The sequence below is a fragment of the Pseudophryne corroboree genome, chromosome 5, assembly GCF_028390025.1.
Source record: "Pseudophryne corroboree isolate aPseCor3 chromosome 5, aPseCor3.hap2, whole genome shotgun sequence".
Lineage (NCBI taxonomy): Eukaryota > Metazoa > Chordata > Amphibia > Anura > Myobatrachidae > Pseudophryne > Pseudophryne corroboree.
The window spans coordinates 604,323,679-604,346,864 of NC_086448.1; the positions used below are offsets into that span (position 1 = coordinate 604,323,679).

Genomic DNA, 23,186 nt, shown 5'->3' on the forward strand with positions numbered 1-23,186 from the left:
ATCCAGTGGGATAAAACATCACGGCAGTCGCCCACGTAAATAGACAGGGCGGCACAAGAAGCAGGAGGGCAGTGGCAAAAACTGCAAGGACTTTTCGCTGGGCGGAAAATCATGTGATAGCACTGTCAGCAGTGTTTCATTCCGGGAATGGAAACTGGGAAGCAGACTTCCTCAGTAGGCACGACCTCCACCCGGCAGAGTGGGAACTTCATGGGGAAGTTTTCCACATGATTGTAAACCGTTGGGAATTACCAAAGGTGGACATGATGGCGTCCCGTCTGAACAAAAAACGGGACAGGTATTGCGCCAGGTTAAGAGACCCTCAGGCAATAGCTGTGGACGTTCTGGTAACACCGTGGGTGTACCAGTCGGTGTATGTGTTCCATCCTCTGCTTTTCATACCTAAGGTACTGAGAATTATAAGACGTAGAGGAGTAAGAACTATACTCATGGCTCCGGATTGGCCAAGAAGGACTTGGTACCCGGAACTTCAAGAGATGCTCACAGAGGACTTATGGCCTCTGCCGCTAAGAAGGGACTTGTTTCAGCAAGTACCATGTCTGTTCCAAGACTTACCGCAGCTGCGTTTGACGGCATGGCGGTGGAACGCCGGATCCTAAGGGAAAAGGCATTCAGGAAGAGGTCATTCCTACCCTGGTCAAAGCCAGAAAGGAGGTGACCGCACAACATTATCACCACATGTGGCGAAAATATGTTGCGTGGTGTGAGGCCAGGAAGGCCCCACGAAGAAATTTCAACTCGGTCGATTCCTGCATTTCCTGCAAACAGGAGTGTCTATGGGCCTCAAATTGGGGTCCATTAAGGTTCAAATTTCGGCCCTGTCGATTTTTCTTCCAGAAAGAATTGGCTTCAGTTCCTGAAGTCCAGAAGTTTGTCAAGGGAGTATTGCATATACAACCCCCTTTTGTGCCTCCAGTGGCACTGGGGGATCTCAACGTAGTTCTGGGATTCCTCAAAACACATTGGTTTAAAACCAGTCAAATCTGTGGATTTGAAGCATCTCACATGAAAAGTGAACATGCTCTTGGACCTGGCCTGGACCAGGCGAGTGTCAAATTGGTGGTTTTTTTCTCAAAAAAGCCCATATCTGTTTGTCCATTCGGACAGGGCAGAGCTGCGGACTCGTCCCCAGTTCTCTCCCTAAGGTGGTGTCAGTGTTTCACCTGAACCAGCTTATTGTGGTGTCTTGCGCCTACTAGGGACTTGGAGGACTCCAAGTTGCTAGATGTGGTCAGGGCCCTGAAAATATAGGTTCCAGGACGGCTGGAGTCAGGAAAACTGACTTGCTGTTATCCTGTATGCACCCAACAAACTGGGTGCTCTTGCTTCTAAGCAGACTTTTGCTAGTTGGATGTGTAATACAATTCAGCTTGCACATTCTGTGGCAGGCCTGCCACAGCCAAAATATGTAAATGCCCATTCCACAAGGAAGGTGGGCTCATCTTGGGCGGCTGCCCGAGGGGTCTCGGCTTTACAACTTTGCCGAGCGGCTATTTAGTCAGGGGCAAACACGTTTGTAAAATCCTACAAATTTGATAACCTGGCTAAGGAGGACCTGGAGTTCTCTCATTCGGTGCTGCAGAGTCATCCTCACTCTCCCGCCCGTTTGGGAGCTTTGGTATAATCCCCATGGTCCTTTCAGGAACCCCAGCATCCACTAGGACGATAGAGAAAATAAGAATTTACTTACCGATAATTCTATTTCTCGGAGTCCGTAGTGGATGCTGGGCGCCCATCCCAAGTGCGGATTATCTGCAATACTTGTACATAGTTACAAAAATCGGGTTATTATTGTTGTGAGCCATCTTTCAGAGGCTCCGCTGTTATCATACTGTTAACTGGGTTCAGATCACAGGTTGTACAGTGTGATTGGTGTGGCTGGTATGAGTCTTACCCGGGATTCATAAATCCTTCCTTATTGTGTACGCTCGTCCGGGCACAGTATCCTAACTGAGGCTTGGAGGAGGGTCATAGGGGGAGGAGCCAGTGCACACCACCTGATCCTAAAGCTTTACTTTTTGTGCCCTGTCTCCTGCGGAGCCGCTATTCCCCATGGTCCTTTCAGGAACCCCAGCATCCACTACGGACTCCGAGAAATAGAATTATCGGTAAGTAAATTCTTTTTTTTTCGACAATTTCGGGAATTCGACCGCAATTGCATATACCCCTATATATGATGATGATGCACTTCAACGCTATGGATATGTTGTATCCCTTCCCCCATGAGACGCACAATGTACGCCTGGGCGGAAGTAGTGATGGGTCTTTATATTCATAAGAAGTATTAAACAATGTTGCGATGGGGGCGTGGCCTAGCGGGACATGGAGTAGCAGCTCGGCGTGAGTGCTCTCCACTCCTGAATATCCGAACACATATCCTGAGTGGACCCCCCCGAGCCCAAAATACCCTGGCTGATAGGAGAAGGCTCCGGGCAGCAGCAGAGCCATCGGGAGCGGCCGGACGAGCGCGGACTACGGAGGAGCGGGGCGCCGAAGTTTGTCTCCCCTGATCTCTCCTCACACCTAAGATGGCGCCGGGACTTCCGGCCCCGGCTCTCTGGCGCGGCCTCGCGTGTGCATACTGAGCCGCTCGTACCGGGGGGCAGCAGAGAGACCCTGCGGGAGCCTGTGGCTTTCTCTCCTCCACGTCTGCTAGCAGCTGCTGTGATATATACCACCCGCGGCCCCCCCTCTCCTGGGGGAAGAAGGTGCTGGACTGCTCACCATTCTCCTGGCTCCTTCCAGTGCAGCTGCAACCTGAGGTACTCCCATCCCCCCCTCGCATCTCCTGTGTGGCCTGGGTGCTGGAGGGCCTAGGACTGGGAGCCCCAGTTAATATAAGGGTCGGGTTTCCTTCTCAGGGGTCTCCCCTGCATGCATCCCTGGAACTGCACTATACAGCTATATATGGGTGCCTGAGGTGCTGAGACTGTGTCCTGTTGATTCCAGTGTGTGCACACCTCACTGTTACTCTGCTCCACATAACCTCTGGGTTGCTGCTTGATATCCTCTGAATCTCTGGTCCTGCACTACTCTAAGATATCTACAAAATGGTGCGGAATCATCATAAATCAGCTGCGTCACGGCTCGCACAATACTCGCATACTCCTAGGGGGCGCGCGGCGGCATCGGAGGGGAGTGGGGACGCCCCATCACCGGGGTCCCCTAGTCAATCGACATCATCCGTCGATGCCTCTGATGACGTGCTGCAGAAAGTGTTGGAAGCCCTGGCGGCTAGTGAATCTCGTCTATCCGACAAGATAGGCCAAGTACAAGCTGACCTGACCATAATTCACCACGATATACAAAAGGTCAGAGAGCGGGTCGGGGAGGTCGAGACACGAACATCCACGCTGGAGGATAAACTCCCCCCGCTTAGCTCCCGTGTCACCGCTATGGATGGTCAGCTGTCCGATATTAAAAACAAGATGCTGGATATGGAAGGCAGACTGAGAAGGAATAACATCCGTTTTGTGGGGCTCCCGGAGAAGGAGGAGGGTAGCTCCCCGGAACAGTTCGTGGAATCCTGGTTGAAAAATTCCTTTGGAGCTGATCCCTTTACGCCATTCTTCACGGTGGAAAGGGCCCACAGAATCCCTTTCAGGCCGCTGCCGCCGGGAGCGCCGCCGCGCACACTCATAGCGAAATTCCTCCACTATCGGGATAGAGATGCTGTCCTATCTCTGGCACGCACCAAGGGGCCCCTGTTGTGGAATGGTTCTAAAATTTCAGTGTTTCCTGACTTTGCGCTGGAGGTACAAAAGGAATCGTGCACAATTTGTTCCGATTAAACGACGCCTCAGGGAACTTAACCTACAATATTCGATGCTGTTTCCCTCTAGGCTGAGGGTGGTGGCAGACGGAGAATCAAAAATTTTTTCTACACCTCAGGACGCTGCCCAGTGGTTGGACCGATGGGCCCCGGCCAGACGGGCGCTTGCTCCTGATCCTGTATGATGAATATTATGCTTAGGCTGGTATTTTCTACTGATATTCATGCTGCAATACGTTACTCGGTTGATACTGCATTGCTCCTGCCAATGATTGTTTTCTGCTGTCGTTGATGTTTCTGGTTAAGGCTCGGGGTGGGATCTCCTCATCTTTCCTAGTTAAGGGAGGGGGACCTACGCTTTTTTCTTTGGGTCACTATATTCATTGCCCTTTAATGTTAAGTTAGTTTGTTTTAGTTTTCTTTTCTCCTTCTTGAAGGGGAACGGGTTAATGGGGGAAGGTATGCCTCAGTTTGGGAGGGTATACAGGGTGGGGGGACAGAAGGGGGGGGATTGTATTTTGATGTTTGTTTTTCTTTTTTTCTTTTCTTGTGCGGGTTGCAGACACTATGAGTTCATTGACTACTACTGCTACAGTGGGGTTGGATGTTGAGGGCCTGGCGGGGATACGCGGGACCGACCATACCGCTTATCATGTCTTGACTTATGGCCTCTAATCAACTTAAACTTCTATCCTGGAATGTCCGGGGGCTGAACGATAAGGTTAAACGTTCACTAGTGCTACGGCATGTTAAACAGTATGCCCCAGATATTATTTGCCTCATGGAGACCCACTTAGTGGGGGCAAAGATCCTAGCTCTCAAGAAACCGTGGGTGGGATGGGCATACCACTCCACCCATACGTCACATTCCCGGGGAGTGTCCATTTTGATTCGAAGGTCGGTCCCGTTTGTCCTTGACCGGGTCCAACTGGACCAGTGGGGCAGATATGTCTTTTTAAAATGTCAAGTCTATGCTATGTCGGTACTCATCATGGCTGTCTATATACCACCCCCCTATTCTCCTGAGGTTCTCAGAAAGGCAGCTGAATTTATCACTATGTATCCAAATGTTGCTATAGTTTGCCTCGGGGACTTTAATAATGTCCTCAACCATGCTTTAGATCGGGCTAGTCGGTCCTCTAATGCTCCTGTGATGCGGGGGAGGGAATTTGCGATACTGGTAGACAGTCTGGGATTGGTCGATGCATGGAGGGTTCGCCATCCTGGTATACGACAGTATACATGCTTTTCTCCTACCTACTCATCCTTTTCTAGGATAGATCTGGCCCTCACCTCTAAGGGCCTGCTGCCGCGGGTGGTTGACATTCAGTACGCTACTAGGGGCATATCAGATCACTCCCCGGTAATCCTTAGTCTAGATATGGGAGATGTTAGGGGGGCACGGTTTTGGAGGTTCAATCCCTTTTGGCTGACTCAGATGGGCACCGGGGCGGAACTGGAGGAGATGTGGGAGGCCTTTTTGCGGGAGAATCAAGGTTCGGTATCTGACACAATTCTGTGGGATGCCTTTTAAGGCGCATGTCCGTGGCACCCTGATTAAGAGAGTGGCTGTTTTGAAGTCTGGATATACCCGGGCCGAGCGTGACCTTGAGGCGGGATGTAGGAGGCTGGAGCTGCAGTTTATGGCAGATGGTTTGGACACCACGAGGGAGAGGTGGCTGCTGGCGCAGGCTGACTGGCGTGAGTGCTTGGCCGAGAAGGCTAAATACCGCCTACTATATGCTCAACATACATATTATGCGACGGGGGATAGGCCTGGCAGCTTTATGGCGGTGCTGGCGAGCGCGGACAGAGCCTCTAATACGGTGCCTGCAATCTGCACCAATGACAATACTACGCATTTTCACACACCTGATATTGTGGGTGACTTTGTAGATTACTATAGACGACTGTATAGCTCTAGGCTTACCCACTCTGAGACGGAAATAGAGGCGTATCTGGCTAATATTCCGCTACCCACACTGACCAAGGACGCTGTAACTTTCCTGGACTCCCCCTTGACGCTGACTGAGGTGGAATCCGCGATTAACTCATTTCCTGGAGGGAAGACCCCGGGTCTTGATGGAATCCCCTTGGAACTTTATAAAAAACACTTACCCTTTTATGGCCCTAAACTTCTTGCAATGTACAATGCCCTGTTTGCGCAGGGTGGGCTGCCTGACTCTATGGCAGAGGCCCTGATTATAGTCCTCCTTAAGCCAGATAAGGACCCAACACGGGTCGAATCCTACCGCCCGATCTCTCTGTTAACAACTGATGTTAAGATTTTAGCTAAAATACTAGCAACAAGGCTCAGCGAGGTGATTCTACAATTAATACACGAGGATCAATCAGGATTCATGCCGGGCCGGTCCACTTTACCTAATATACGCAGACTATACACTCACCTCCAGGCCCCTCGCGAGGGGTCCTGCTCCTCCGCTATAGTATCCCTGGATGCAGCTAAGGCATTTGATTCTGTGGAGTGGGGCTTCTTGTGGGGGACGCTGGACAGATTTGGGTTTGGACCTATTTTTAAAAAGTGGGTCCAGTTGCTTTATTCTGCTCCCCGGGCTAGGGTATCAGTCAACGGCCACATATCCTCCACTTTCTCCCTACAGAGAGGAACTAGGCAGGGCTGTCCCCTGTCCCCAATTTTATTTGCCCTGGCAATAGAGCCTTTGGCCGGTATTGTTAGATCTTCCCCGCGGGCGGCGGGCCTCCGGTTGGGAGGCAGGGAGGACAGGATTGCTCTCTATGCAGACGATATTTTGTTGTTTGTACCTGATTACTCTGCCACTATGCCTTATATTCTGGAGATGATTGTCACTTTTGGGGGTTTCTCCGGCTTGTCCATTAATTGGGACAAGTCCTGTGTCCTTCCGTTGAGGGGCCTTTGCTCTGTCTGCCCTCCCGGGGACCTGCCGCTTCGCTGGGTGGATTCTTTTAAATATCTGGGGGTTTGGGTTTCTAACCGTTCCTCGCAATTTATAGATTTGAATATACGACCACAGATAGACTATCTACGGTCTCGTGTCAGGGTGTGGAGTAAACTCCCACTTACTGTCACGGGTAGGATAAATCTAATTAAAATGGTTGTACTGCCTAAAATGCTATATGTCCTTCAACACTCCCCCGTCTACCTCCCCCAGAAACTATTTGGAATCATGGATGGTATCTTGTCCTCACTGGTTTGGTCCAATCGTAGAGCTCGGATTGGATTGGATACCTTAACTAGGCCCCGGGACTTGGGTGGTCTGGCCCTCCCGAAACTTAGGTTTTATTACTTAGCAGCTCAGCTGTTCCATCTAATTCACTGGGTATCTGACTCGTCTGGGGACTTATTAATCGCCAATGTACTACTAGCACTTAAAATTAATTTATCGCCCTTCCAGCTCTTGCTTAGCGACAATGTTACACTCCTAAAGATGCCGCTGATCAAACAAGCAATCATGGTTTGGAGACAGGTACATTCCATGTTGGGGGGAGAGGGATGGGATCCTGACACCCCGTTGATGCACACTCGGGCTCTCACACATTTCTCATCTTTACATATGGGTTCGGTGTGGGGACGCTGGGGGGTTGAATCCATCAATCACTTATATTCCTCCGGTACATTCATTTCCTTTGGACACATGCAAACTGAGTTCAATATACCCGCGTCCTATTACTATAGATACATTCAGCTTCGCCATGCGAGCGCGTCTCAGTTTGGGGCTGCTCCGCCTCTCCTTCGGAAGTCTCCGGCCCACCTACTCCTGACTGATAACATAGGAACGGGGTCCGTATCCGCTCTCTACTCCGCTCTGCTCGGTGCCCATCACTCTGACAGCCTCTTACACCTTAAAGCTAAGTGGGAGGTGGATTTGGGACCGTTCTCCCTAGAAATATGGGAGGAGGCCTTGGGAGCTGCACGTGCAGCTACCACATCAGCTCGTTTCCAACAAATACACTTATTTATATTACACAGAGTCTACATCACTCCCAGACGTCTTGTTAATATAGGGGGGCGGAGTGACTCTAGGTGCCCGAAATGTGCCTCTCTTGATGGTACCTTCTGGCATCTATTGTGGGCCTGTCCGGTGGTGCGGGACTTTTGGCGGGAGGTGATACGGATTATAAACACTACAGGAGTCCCCCTAGATGCACTTACTCCCCTCGTATGTATCCTCGGGGTCATTGATGAGGAGATATTGGAGGCCCATTCCAGGAGATATATCCTCAACCTATGTGCTCTGGCCAAGGTACTGATAGCACGCTCATGGATGGCGACTACTGGTCCTGACATTAACAAATGGATACAGTTAGTAAATTCGGTAGTATCTCATGAAAAGTTTGTCTATATTTCAAGGAAAGCCCCGGACAAATACTACAAGATATGGGATAGGTGGCTAACGTCACCAATATGCCGATATACTCACACTACTTCCCACTATTAATCTCTGACAAACTTAGATAGTACCACTACATGTACAAATGTTATGCAAATAAGCTGTTCGATGTGCATTCTGTAGCTGTCTGCAACCTCATATATACGATGATATGTTAATATCTTTAAATGATTACTGCACCAAGTATGTCAACTCATAGTACAAGTTCTTGCTTGTCTTTTTTTTTTTTGATTGTTGTTATGTTTTGTATGTTTATCAAAAAAGCAAACAATAAAAAAAACTATTGAATTAAAAAAAAAAAAAAACAACAACAATGTTGCGATAGCCGCCCTATAAAGGATTTATGACTATCATATAAGTATTGGTTGTGACTCATGTTTAATATGTATACCTGCTCCAGTGATGATAAAGAACACTGGGACAGGGCTGCTTCCGGTAATTAGGTAATGAAATCATTAAGGTAATTGATTTTGTGCTATATAAGGGTGCCCGGGAGGCAGATGTCAGTATGCTGCTCTTTGGCGTGCTGAACAGATGTCTCCTGTGGTGGTCTTGAGAAAGGCTCTGCGAAGCCGAAACGTTGACATGTATGTGATGACTTCAATGGTCTAAATAAAACTTTTTATCTATGGAAACGGATTGGTGAGTGCCCTCTATTTGAGACCCTCAGCAGGGTCTTGAAGATAACCTGGTATAATATGTGTGTGTGTATATGTGTGTATATTTATATATATATATATGTGTGTGTATATATATATATATATATATATATATACACACACACACACACACACACACACACACACACACACACACACACACACACACACACACACACGTTGAGTATCCCATATCCAAATATTCCGAAATAAGGAATATTCCGAAATACGGAATTTTTGGAGTGAGATAGTGAAACCTTTGTTTCTCTAACGTCCTACTGGATGCTGGGGACTCCGTAAGGACCATGGGGAATAGACGGGCTCCGCAGGAGACTGGGCACTCTAAGAAAGAATTAGTACTACTGGTGTGCACTGGCTCCTCCCTCTATGCCCCTCCTCCAGACCTCAGTTAGAATCTGTGCCCGGAAGGAGCTGGGTGCATTTTAGTGAGCTCTCCTGAGCTTGCTATTAAGAAAGTATTTTAGTTAGGTTTTTTTATTTTCAGAGAGCTTCTGCTGGCAACAGACTCTCTGCTACGTGGGACTGAGGGGAGAGAAGCAAACCTACTAACTGCGGCTAGGTTGCGCTTCTTAGGCTACTGGACACCATTAGCTCCAGAGGGTTCGAACACAGGAACTTAACCTTGGTCGTCCGTTCCCAGAGCCACGCCGCCATCCCCCTCGCAGAGCCAGAAGACAGAAGCCGGCGGATGAAGCAAGAAGACGTCAAAATCGGCGGCAGAAGACTCCTGTCTTCACATGAGGTAGCGCACAGCACTGCAGCTGTGCGCCATTGCGCCCACACTAACCCACACACTCCGGTCACTGTAGGGCGCAGGGGGGGGGCGCCCTGGGCAGCAATTGAGTACCTCCTGGCAAAAGCAGCATATATACAGCTGGGCACTGTATATATGCATGAGCCCCCGCCATTTTTTACACCAAATCGCGGGACAGAAGCCCGCCGCTGAGGGGGCGGGGCTTCTTCCTCAGCACTCACCAGCGCCATTTTCTCTCCACAGCTCCGCTGAGAGGAAGCTCCCCAGGCTCTCCCCTGCAGACTCACGGTAGAAAGAGAGTAAAAAGAGAGAGGGGCACATAAATTTAGCGCAATAATCATATATACAGCAGCTACTGGGTAAACACTAAGTTACTGTGTGATTCCTGGGTCATATAGCGCTGGGGTGTGTGCTGGCATACTCTCTCTCTGTCTCTCCAAAAGGCCTTGTGGGGGTCCTGTCCTCATATAGAGCATTCCCTGTGTGTGTGGTGTGTCGGTACGCTTGTGTCGACATGTGTGACGAGGAGGGCTATGTGGAGGCAGAGCAGGTGCAGATGAATGAGGTGTCCCCGCCGACGGCGCCGACACCTGATTGGATGGATATGTGGAAGGTGTTAAATCATAATGTAAACTCCTTGCATAAAAGGTTGGATAAAGCTGAAACCTTGGGACAGTCGGGGTCTCAGCCCATGCCTGATCCTACAGCGCAGAGGTCGTCAGGGTCTCAGAAGCGCCCACTATCCCATATTGTTGACACAGATATCGACACGGATTCTGACTCCAGTGTCGATGGCAATGATGCAAAATTGCAGCCTAAAATGGCTAAAGCCATCCGCTACATGATTGTAGCTATGAAGGATGTATTGCACATATCCAGAGGTAAACCCTGTCCCTGACAAGAGGGTTTATATGTTTGGGGAGAAAAAGCAAGAGGTGACTTTTCCCCCTTCACATGAGTTAAATGAGTTATGTGAAAAAGCTTGGGATTCTCCTGATAGGAAAGTGCTGATTTCCAAAAGGTTACTTATGGCGTACCCCTTCCCGCCAACGGACAGGATGCGCTGGGAATCCTCCTATCTAAGAAGGTGGCCCTGCCGTCACAGGATACGGCCTCCCTAAAGGATCCTGCGGATAGGAAGCAGGAGGGTATCCTGAAGTCTGTTTATACACATTCAGGTACCATACTGCGGCCGGCAATTGTGTCAGCCTGGATGTGTAGTGCTGTAGCAGCATGGACAGATACACTGTCTGAGGAACTGGATACCTTGGACAAGGATACTATTTTACTGACCCTGGGGCATATAAAAGACGCTGTCCTATATATGAGGGATGCCCAGAGGGACATTTGCCTACTGGGCTCTAGAATAAATGCAATGTTGATTTCTGCCAGAAGGGTCCTGTAGACTCGGCAATGGACAGGCGATGCCGACTCTAAAAAGCACATGGAGGTTTTACCCTACAAGGGTGAGGAATTGTTTGGGGACGGTCTCTCGGACCTAGTTTCCACAGCTACAGCTGGGAAGTCAAATTTTTTGCCATATATTCCCTCACAGCCTAAGAAAGCACCGTATTACCAAATGCAGTCCTTTCGATCACAAAAAGGCAAGAAAGTCAGAGGTGCGTCCTTTCTTGCCAGGGGCAGGGGTAGAGGAAAGAAGCTGCACAATACAGCTTGTTCCCAGGAACAGAAGTCCTCCCTGGCTTCCACTAAATCCACCGCATGACGCTGGGGCTCCACAGGTGGAGCGGTGGGGGCGCGTCTCCGAAAATTCAACCACCAGTGGGTTCGTTCACAGGTGGATCCCTGGGCTATACAGATTGTGTCTCAGGGATACAAGCTGGAATTCGAAGGGATGCCCCCTCACCGTTAACTAAAATCAGCCCTGCCTGCTTCCCCCATAGAAAGGGAAGTAGTGTTAGTGGCAATTCACAAATTATATCTCCAGCAGGTGGTGGTACAGGTTCCCCTCCCTCAACAGGGAAGGGGTTACTATTCCACAATGTTTGTGGTTCCGAAACCGGACGGTTCGGTCAGACCCATATTGAATTTAAAATCCCTGAACATTTACCTGAAAAGGTTCAAGTTCAAGATGGAATCGCTCAGAGCGGTCATTGCAAGCCTGGAAGAGGGGGATTTTATGGTGTCTCTGGACATAAAGGATGCTTACCTGCATGTCCCCATTTATCCACCTCATCAGGAGTACCTCAGATTTGTGGTACAGGACTGTCATTACCAATTCCAGACGTTGCCGTTTGGTCTCTCCACGGCACCGAGAATATTTACCAAGGTAATGGCGGAAATTATGGTGCTCCTTCGAAAGCAGGGTGTCACAGTTATCCCATACTTGGACGATCTCCTCATAAAGGCGAGGTCCAGAGAGCAGTTGCTGATCAGCGTAGCACACTCTCAGGAAGTGTTGCAACAGCACGGCTGGATTTTGAATATTCCAAAGTCGCAGCTGATCCCTACGACTCGTCTGCCCTTCCTGGGCATGATTCTGGACACGGACCAGAAAAAGGTGTTTCTCCCGGCGGAGAAGGCTCAGGAGCTCGTGACTCTGGTCAGAGAACTCTTAAAACCAAAACAGGTGTCGGTGCATCACTGCACGCGAGTCCTGGGAAAGATGGTGGCGTCATACGAAGCCATTCCCTTCGGCAGGTTCCATGCGAGGACCTTTCAGTGGGGTCTGTTGGACAAATGGTCCGGATCGCATCTTCAGATGCATCGGCTGATCACCCTATCCCCCAGGGCCAGGGTGTCTCTTCTGTGGTGGCTGCAGAGTGCTCACCTTCTCGAGGGCCGCAGGTTCGGCATACAGGACTGGGTCCTGGTGACCACGGATGCAAGCCTCCGAGGATGGGGAGCAGTCACTCAGGGAAGAAACTTCCAAGGGCTGTGGTCAAGTCAGGAGGCTTGTCTACACATCAGTATCCTGGAACTAAGGGCCATATACAACGCCCTGAGTCAAGCGGAGCCTCTGCTTCGCAACCAACCGGTGCTGATTCAGTCAGACAACATCACCGCAGTGGCTCATGTAAACCGCCAGGGCGGCACAAGAAGCAGGGTAGCGATAGCGGAAGCCACCAGGATTCTTCGTTGGGCGGAGAATCGCGTGCAAGCACTGTCAGCAGTGTTCATTCCGGGAGTGAACAACTGGGAAGCAGACTTCCTCAGCAGGCACGACCTCCACCCGGGAGAGTGGGGACTTCATCAAGAAGTCTTCACACAGATTACAAATCGATGGGAACTGCCACAGGTGGACATGATGGCATCCCGCCTCAACAAAAAGCTACAAAGGTATTGCGCCAGGTCAAGAGACCCTCAGGCGATAGCTGTGGAAGCACTAGTAACACCGTGGGTGTTCCAGTCGGTCTATGTATTTCCTCCTCTTCCTCTCATACCCAAGGTGCTGAGAATAATAAGAAAAAGAGGAGTGAGAACGATACTCATTGTTCCGGATTGGCCACGAAGGACTTGGTACCCGGAACTGCAAGAAATGCTCTCAGAGGACCCATGGCCTCTGCCTCTCAGACAGGATCTGTTGCAACAGGGGCCCTGTCTGTTCCAAGACTTACTGCGGCTGCGTTTGACGGCATGGCGGTTGAACGCCGGATCCTAGCGGAGAAAGGCATTCCGGATTAAGTTATTCCTACGCTGATAAAGGCTAGGAAGAACGTGACAGCAAAACATTATCACCGTATATGGCGAAAATATGTTGTTTGGTGTGGGGCCAGGAAGGCCCCTACAGAGGAATTCCAGCTGGGCCGGTTCCTGCACTTCCTACAGTCAGGTGTGACTATGGGCTTAAAATTAGGGTCCATAAAGGTCCAGATTTCGGCCCTATCCATTTTCTTTGAAAAGGAGTTGACTTCGCTTCCTGAAGTTCAGACGTTTGTAAAGGGAGTGCTGCATATTCAGCCCCCTTTTGTGCCACCAGTGGCACCTTGGGATCATAACGTGGTGTTGTTTCCTGAAATCCCACTGGTTTGAACCACTCAAAACGGTGGAGTTGAAATATCTCACGTGGGAGGTGGTCATGCTATTAGCCTTGGCTTCGGCTAGGCGTGTGTCAGAGTTGGCGGCTTTGTCAAATAAAAGCCCCTATCTGGTTTTCCATGCGGATAGAGCAGAATTGCGGACCCGTCCACAATTTCTGCCGAAAGTGGTTTCATCCTTTCATATAAACCAACCTATTGTGGTGCCTGTGGCTACTACTGACTTGGAGGATTCCGAGTTACTTGATGTGGTCAGGGCTTTGAAGGTTTATGTAGCCAGAACGGCTAGGGTCAGGAAAACAGAATCTTTGTTTATCCTGTATGCTTCCAACAAGCTTGGTGCTCCTGCTTCAAAGCAAACTATTGCTCGCTGGATCTGTAACACGATTTAGCAGGCTCATTCTGCGGCTGGATTGCCGCTGCCAAAATCAGTTAAGGCCCATTCCACTAGGAAGGTGGGCTCTTCTTGGGCGGCTGCCCGAAGGGTCTCGGCATTACAGCTTTGCCGAGCGGCTACTTGGTCAGGTTCAAACACTTTTGCAAAGTTCTACAAGTTTGATACCCTGGCTGAGGAGGACCTTGTGTTTGCTCAATCGGTGCTGCAGAGTCATCCGCACTCTCCCGCCCGTTTGGGAGCTTTGGTATAATCCCCATGATCCTTACGGAGTCCCCAGCATCCACTAGGACGTTAGAGAAAATAAGATTTTACTTACCGGTAAATCTATTTCTCGTAGTCCGTAGTGGATACTGGGCGCCCGTCCCAAGTGCGGACTTCTTCTGCAGTGCTATATATAGTTATTGCTTACATAAGGGTTATGTTATGGTTGCATCAGGGTTGGACCTGTTGCTCTGTTGTTCATACTGTTGACTGGGTATGTTTATCTCAAGTAATACGGTGTGATTGGTGTGGCTGGTATGAATCTTGCCCTGGATTACCAAAATCCTTTCCTTGTACTGTCAGCTCTTCCGGGCACAGTTTCTCTAACTGAGGTCTGGAGGAGGGACATAGAGGGAGTAGCCAGAGCACACCAGAATCTAAATTCTTTCTTAAAGTGCCCATGTCTCCTGCGGAGCCCGTCTATTCCCCATGGTCCTTACGGAGTCCCCAGCATCCACTACGGACTACGAGAAATAGATTTACCGGTTAGTAAAATCTTATTTTTTTTATTTTTAATAAATTTGAAAAATCTCAAAAAAAAAACTTTTTTCACGTTGTCATTATGGGTTATTGTGTGTAGAATTTTGAGGGAAAACAAGAATTTTGGAATAAGTGCGCATTGTATCCACCCCAGCGGCAGCTGGTCAGTATCTGTTGCAGCCCATGGAAGTCGGCTAGAGCTGACAGGAAGCCAGCTCTCTGCTAATCACAGCCCGGTCTGCCAGTTCCAGAAGGAGGAAACACCTCCCACTGGGCTGCCTGTAGTGTCTGTGACGGGCAGGTAAGATTTCCAATAGGAAGTCAGTGCTAGTTATTGTGAAGGCTGTGCAGTCACAGACTGTATTTTGGCTTTATTGACACTGAGGGGCAGATGTATTAAGCCTGGAGAAGTGATAAAGTGAAAGGTGATAACGCACCAGCTAATCAGCTCCTATCTGTCATTTTTCAAACCAAGGCCCAGGTTTATCAAGCCGTGGAGGGTGATAAATAGCACGGTGATAGAGTGCCAGCCAATCAGCTCCTAACTGTTATGTTACAGGTTGTGTTTGAAAAATAACAGTTAGGAGCTGATTGGCTGATACTTTAACACCGTGCTATTTCTTAATCCCAAAGGCTTGATAAATCTGGGCCCAAGTCTGTAACTTGACAGTTACGAGCTGATTGGCTGGTGCCTTATTGCATTCCATTTTATTACTTCTCCAGGCTTAATTCATCTGCCCCTTAGTTGGGTGGCGGATTTTACCTGATGGGCTGCAGTCCTGATTGTTTTTATAACTAAGTTAAGAAAGTAATTTTTATATAGGTTACTAAAATATTATATTGTGCAATATGAGTAAAAACATGCGTTTTTTTTTTCTCACTCAGACTGATAGAATTATTCCTCGATCATTGTACTTATCCTTTTGTCATTTCAGCTTTGTGCTAGTGAACAGTGTAGCCCTGGAGGGTGATGGCTGTGTTATTTGCAGAGCTGCAGAAGATCAAATCATTGATGTTTCTCGACGCCTCAATTGCTCCCGCATGGTGAGATTACTAAATTTCTCATGCAAAATGATTATTCCCTTTGAAATACAGTGTTGATTTACTCACATATAATTCACAGAATTCACTGTAATATTGCTTGTATTCTTCAGTTGTTCTGTGTGCCTGGGCCTATTGCAAAACTTGCTGCTCTATTCTATTTTCAGCTTTACTCTGGCCACAACTGTTAAACTTCTTAACATAACACTGAGTATTAACAGGAAGAAAGTAATGAGTATGAATTTCCCAGCAGAGAGACTATACTGTGCTAATTTAATTGTACTGTACATGCATTTGAATCTACACCAGATTGAGTTTTTAATGCTATTTATAGTCTTCCTATTTATTTTTGACAGAAAGATCATCCAGACTTTGTAAAGAAATGTGTCAATCTTGACCTGCTGCCTCCATCTGCCTCAATACTTTTACAGGTTAGAAATTGACAGTATGAAATAGATGTATGAAAATAGCAGTGCTCATTGGATCAGAAGTATAACTTTCAGTAAATATTAATGAGTATCAAAAGAGCCGGAAATACCCAATATTTTTGAATGTATAAAATCAGTACATATTTACAATTTTAGTAAATATGATTAAAACTGTACATGTATATTTGTATAAGATAAAACAAAGTGCAGAAACGCTTGTGATAAAAAATAAATTGTAACCTGCCTCAGGCTGAGATGCAAGAGAGCCCACTCAAAGTAAAGAGTGGGTTAATAGCAGGTAGTAGTCAAACGGATATCTTTGGTTTGAGGCTAAAGTAGCATAGCAATCAGTACTGCTGGGACTTTTTAGAATACAGCTAAAATGTTTCAATTCACATAGTAGCAGTTTCTAATATAACTTGTAACCACCGGACAAACTTGTGTCTATGTGTAGCAATAGCTACTGTTATTCCTTGATGGTATATTAGCGTCAGTCAATTGTTTACACCAGTTGGTGTAGGTAGAACCGTGGCTACACACAGTCATTGAGTCGCATATAGCGGAAGCCGGCAGGTAGTACAGCAATACGTAGATATTAAATGACCTCCCAGATTGCTGATATAGCCCAAGCGTCCTCGGGATAAGTCCGATTTTGAGCCATATCCCGTGTGTTCCTGGGGGTAACGGAGCTGTGTCGACTGTTGTTGCACCGGAAGTATCCCACTGGGCAATGCTCTATAACCTGCTTAAGCTCTCTGGATATTTCTTTAAAGCAGCAGGGAGCAGGAGGGACCGGCGCTGTGTGTGAAGCCCACGGTATATATGAGACGTGTCCAGAGAAGTGAAAGGGGTAGAAATTGACAGTGACAGAGCATCATATAAACAATGTCATCTGGAAACTATCATTTGACATGCATTGATGTTTCCACTTTATTATATTTAGTTTCTCAATTTGTCTCTGCAAAGATAAAGTGGTTACCTACTCAATTCGAAAGCAGACATTTTCTGCCAGTGACCATCACTGTGGAAGAATTACCATGAATATTGGGTTAGGGGGGTAATTCCAAGTTGATCGCAGCAGGATTTTTTTTTTAGCAGTTGGGCAAAACCATGTGCACTGCAGGGGAGGCAGATATAACATGTGCAGATAGAGTTAGATTTGGGTGGGTTATTTTATTTCTGTGCAGGGTAAATACTGGCTGCTTTATTTTTACACTGCAAATTAGATTGCAGATTGAACACACCCCACCCAAATCTAACTCTCTCTGCACATGTTATATCTGCCTCCCCTGCAGTGCACATGGTTTTGCCCAACTGCTAAAAAAAAATCCTGCTGCGATCAACTTGGAATTACCCCCTAGGTGCCTCATTTTCCAAAGGCTGCATATTTTATGTTGAGTGTTTTGTGTGTGTGTGAGACCTTTACTCTCTTTAAGAATCAAACCGTTAAATACCTTTTTATAATGCATCACACCAAAAGTACTCATCTGCGATGACACCGATCCCAACACGGTCGCAATGACATCACAACACACGTTGACGCACGACTGACTCACAGGGGGTGTGTCGAAGAAGAGTGTAACCATCACCTGTAGTGGCTCTTGCCACGTACAAGCATGCTTTTTGCCCGGGGCGCCGCTACCGTGGCAAGAGCCGCTACTAATCCACCCTCCCTCCACACCGGCTCCCGGCTGCTGCGGGCACACGCATCTGGCGTCGCTGCTGACTGACGCTAGAGGTCAAAATTGACCCCTAGTGTCAGTGCGGCACTGCTATGGGAGAGACGTCATGACGTCTCTCCCATAGAGAGGAGCCGGCGCCTGGAGACAGCAGCAGGAGCGAGGCTGGTATTTTTTTTTTTTTTTTTTTTAAGGGTTTCAAAGCGGCGCTACTACAGGGGGTACAGCTACAGGGGGCACTGCTACAGGGGGAACAGCTACTGGGTGAAAATTAACTGGGGGGAAATCTACAGGGGGCACATACTGGGGCACTACTACAGGGGGCACTGCTACAGGGTGCAAATCAACTGGGGGCACAGCTACAGGGAGCACTGCTACTGGGGGAAAATTAACTGAGGGCACAGCTGCTGGGGGCACAACTACTGGGGGCACAGCTACAGGGGGGCACAAGTACGGGTGGATAACTGTGGGCATGCCCCTTCCCCATGAAGAAGCCACGCCTCTTCCCTATGAAGAAGCCATGCCCCTGTTTTGGGGCGCGCGCCATGCACCAACTGTCGTGGGGGGGGCGCCACAGGAAACTTTCGCCCTGGGCGCCACAAGGTCTAGAACCGGCCCTGCCCATCACCAGGGAGAAACAAGTAAACAAATACAAAGATTGAGCAAAATCACTGGTTGTCCACAGTACAAACAAGCCACAAAAACGAAACCATACTAGCAACGTTGTGACCTAAATAAATAGCCAGATGGTATAATAATAGAAAAGAAGGAAAATTAAGGCGCATATGATACTAAGACAACCTCCGCTAATTGATCTGTTCACTGCTCCCAATGTGTCAGGGTATTAGCAACCCTGTAGAACCAGACGATAAAAAGAAGAATAGGGAGCGCAAACAGAAAAATTAATGTGTTTAAAAATGTATTACATTAAAATAGTGTTTAATTATTTTAATAATATATAAAGAATTGACTTAATACAGACTGATTTGATAACACATTGACCATTCGCAATAAACTGAATAAAAATAAACAATGTTTAATGCTAAAAAAATTGATTGGATAAAAGTCCTTGAGAAAATTACCACAAGTGGTATGAATGTCCCCTTAAATTGATGATGGGAATCCCTCAAAAATTGGTGATACCGCTGTGATGTTTAAATGATATTCAGATAACCGTTGTTGAGAGTTCTATAATAATGGATGGTGATACCAAGTATAGTTGTACTTTAAACAGAGATACGTCTGAATAACAGGTGTTGGAATGTATGGTTGAAATCATAAACGTCTTCTTCACACAATTAATGGAAGGTATATTGACAAAAGATGATTAACTCCCGTAAACGCTGGAATGAAAGCGGTCATCTGATATCAGCGTTTGAGTAAGCCGCGGCTTATTGTTGAAATAGGGCAGAAAGGCAACAATGAATGCAGTGTGGTTTGTTGTTTACCAATGAGCCAGGTTCACTAGAAGCAGGGAATGCAGGAAGCTGAATTGCCTCGTCCGATGTCTGTTCTGCAAAGTGCGGCTGACCGCTTCCCGGGCCGCCAGGCAAGCGGCAATGCGATTGTCCGTGAGCCGCTGGGTGAAGGAGCTGTGCTGGCGGATAGCCTCGTATTAAGTGCCGCGGCTTTCCGTGTGGCAGGGAAGCCTATGCAGGGTGGCTCTGGACGGGGCTGACAGTATCAGCTGGACGGTTAGCAGTCTGTATTTGTAGGTTAAAGTTCAAACTCCTGCCACACGGAAAGCCGGCAGCTGGTACACTGTCAGCAGCTGCTCCTCCCTTTCTCTCTCCCATGCTCCTGGCATTGACTGTACTGTACAGTGCTGTACAGCCCCGCCCCCCTGCTCACCATATTTTAAGTGTATCTCTGATGTGATAGCATTTACAAGATTTTCATAATTCTGAGTGACCTACAATGTGCTAAAACAATCAATAAAAACAGTCTGTATTGTATTGTTTTGTTAGTATAGGCTGCTACCCCAGAGTAAGTCCTTTGCCAGCTTTAGGACCAAAAAAGATTCTATAGGTTTGGGGGTGCAACAAAACAATTTCTCATTTAAAGTTCACTAACGCCTTAAAATCCTGGATGAGTGTAAGCTTCTTGAAATCATTTACTGGAGATGGAGGAATTAAGAAGGCTTCTTCTTGATTCTACAACCAGACCCTCACACCAGAGTTCCTCCAAAAAAACAGAATAATCTATTCTCGTATGCTTCATTTATAATTGATTTATTTGTAAAAAAAAAAGTTTTAATAGGCTCTCACACAGCATATGCAGGCTGGCCTAATTTGGACTTTGATGGTATTTAGCTTGCTGTCCGTCCCCTTACAGGGTGTGAGCTCATGGACAACAAGTTTGCCCACCTTTAGTCACAATTGGATTATCAAATATGCGTTTCGTCGAGTTATCGACTGCCACAGGGGTGTCTTAAAACTGTCTCAATATAACATATATTACATTTTTCTAAAATGGCTCCACTAAATGTTTGAATAAATTGTACCACATTTGCATAACCAACCTTGAGTATTCAGATGTGGTACAATTTATTCAAACCCATAGCTGGGTAAGTTTAGAAAACTGTTATATGGAATATTGAGACTTATTCTCGTATTTTAAACGCACTAGCTGTTATTTTGAATATGGAGAATGAGTTCATTATTGCTTTACCAATTTGGTGAAATTGTTATTCTAGCACTTTATATAGTGCACACATATTCATTAGCACATTACCAGTATTTTTACTCCAGAAATTGCTCTCAGCACGTGGTCATGCAATTTTTTTCTAAAAATATCTGTCCTAAAGCACTATACTCATTCTAAGTACTTAGTTTGCATCTTAATTCGTTAATAATGTACTAAGAGAAAAGTACATAATCTTGGTAAAAAGGCAGAAGACAGAGGTCCTACAGAATGTTTTGTCTTAATTTGCTAGTAGTGTATGAAGTACTGTTTAGGATTACTAGTTTTTTGTTGCAAAAGAATCTGCTACTTGATACCAACAAAAAAATACTAACCCTAACCGTACTTAGTAGACTATTAGGGACTTAGTATATTATTAGCAAATTAAGACACAAATTATTATTTTTTTTGTTGCAAAAGAATTGGTATAAAGTAGCAGATTAGCATAACGTTGCATGGCGAGAGTCACTCATACACAATACCAGTGAGTCCCGCCATACATCGTTATGCTTAGTCTGTGACTTTATACCCTTATCTTTACGGCAAAAAAATAATCCTAAATATAGTACTTAGGAGCAGATGCACTAAACAGTGACTAGAGTGAAGAAGTGAGTCAGTAGAGAAGTTGCCCATGGCAACCAATCAGCATTGCAGTAACACTTATAATTTGCATTCTATAAAATTATACAGTGCAGCTGATTGGTTGCCATGGGCAACTTCTCCACTGGCTCACTTCTCCACTCTTATCACTGCTTAGTACTTCTCCTCTTTACAGTACAGTAATAGCAAATTAAACATCAGATGTACAATGCCACACATTTATTAGAAATTTTCAATTTACTGCCATTTTGCTATGTGAGCACTACACGCCATAATGAGTGGATGTTAATTTGAGTGAAGCTTTTCATTAGTTATTAAATGCTATTCTTTGCATAGACCACAAAAGCAGTAACACAAACCTATGCAGATATGAGACTTCATTCGTTATTTTCTTGTTTAGCATTATCCACTGTATAGGAAAAGTGATTCTGACTGTACCGGCGAAGACTCTGCTTCTCCAGAAGAAAAGAAAGTTTTGTTTACAGAGAAATACGACGTTCTCTCACAGGATGCTTCTCAAAAGGTTTGCGACTGAGCTATTGTCTATTGTTGTTGATTGACCAATTAACTGACGATTTATTTCGCCGAAAACCGCTCCGAAATTGTCAGTTTTTTTTAATGAGTGAATTAGGTGAAGAACATGAATTTAACCTTGTACCAAATGATTTAAAAAAGAAAAAAAAAAAAGGAAAAAAATAATATTTTTTGGGGGGATTTTTTTATTTTTAACAAAATATGTAATTTCCCCCCAAACATCGAAACATTGATCGGGAACATCGCGACCATTGGAACATTGCGACCATCGCGGCTTTCATTTTGAAAGCCGGGACAGCCTGCAGGTATACAGGGAGGGGGGCCTGGGGGTGGCTTGGGAGGGTTCATTTACACTCCCCAGCGGCTGCCATTGTCTGCAGCCACTGGAGGGGGGGAATCCTGCCGTGCTGACCGATCAGCAGTGATCGGCAGCACGGCAGACACGGGGAGAGTGCAGGGAGGCAGAGGGACCTTCCGGTCCCTCTGACAGCTGCAGCGGAGGGAAGTTTATCTTCCCTGCCGCTGCTAACACTCTCTATCTGGTCGCATCCCGTGCGACCAGGTCAGATAGAGCACTTGCAGGCATGGTCGCATCTGATGTGACCATGCCAGGAAAGTGGTTAAGCATGGACAATACTGAGGAGTGATGCAGCATGAAAGATTCTGTGGTTTATATAGTGAATAAGCCATTCATGATATCTGGTTGTGACCAGACTGCATTCTAGATTTGCTCTGTTGGTTGATCCAATAAGTAATTTTGTGTCTCTTTTAATGTTTTCTTTTCTTTACATAATGTTTATATCCAAATGAAGATCATATTGCATAGGGTTAATTAGCAAATGTGACCTGGTCCTCGATGATGTGCACACGACATTGTGTGATTTATACCCTTTTCCACCAAAATCCCTGGTCTGACATGGGATTTTTTACCTGGCATTTTGTGGGTCTTAGACCCCATTTCCACTGCACCATCGTCCCAGGTTTTTCCTTGGTTGCTTCTGTTTCAACTGAACCCGGGTAAGCACAGCAAAACCTGTGGATGTTATTAAAAATGGCCTATATTCAGGCCCGCAAAGATGAGGTCACAGAAAAGGGAACAAAAGGGAGGGGTGGGCACTGTGTCAAGCATCCAGCGCCCAGCTCTTCTCCCAGGCCCGCCATGTGCACAGCTCTCCTTTCAGGCCCGCTCTGTTCCCAGTCTGTGTGCCTGCTCTCTGTGCACCTAAACAGCCTCTCCCAGCATGTGGACACATCTCCCCTGGTCTCTGGGTGATTACATCGGCAGCCAGTACCCTGGAGGGACCAGTTGTCGGCTTCTGCAATTACCCAGGTCTAAAAACTCGTGTAAGAGCTGTTTCCACTGCAGTGTTACCAGGTTTTACCCACTAAAATCACTTCTCAATACCTGGGAAAAAAGCCTGGGTTGGTAGACCCGGATTTTTTTCCTTAGAACCGTTTCCACCGAGCC

At 46.9% G+C, this 23,186-nt stretch overlaps 1 protein-coding gene across 7 annotated transcripts in view; it reads left to right on the forward strand.

The window, feature by feature from the left end:
* MPPE1 (metallophosphoesterase 1) overlaps nt 1-23,186 on the forward strand; it is a 296,325-nt gene that overhangs the window by 181,253 nt on the left and 91,886 nt on the right. For all 7 annotated transcript variants that reach the window (XR_010177827.1, XM_063923442.1, XM_063923443.1 and 4 more), the window contains exons 6-8: nt 15,690-15,798; nt 16,152-16,226; nt 21,585-21,707. Coding sequence is in view for 6 of the 7 variants with exons in the window: in XM_063923442.1 (XP_063779512.1) it covers nt 15,690-15,798; nt 16,152-16,226; nt 21,585-21,707 (307 nt within the window). In the remaining variant the exon portion in view is untranslated. The remainder of the gene's footprint in view (nt 1-15,689; nt 15,799-16,151; nt 16,227-21,584; nt 21,708-23,186) is intronic.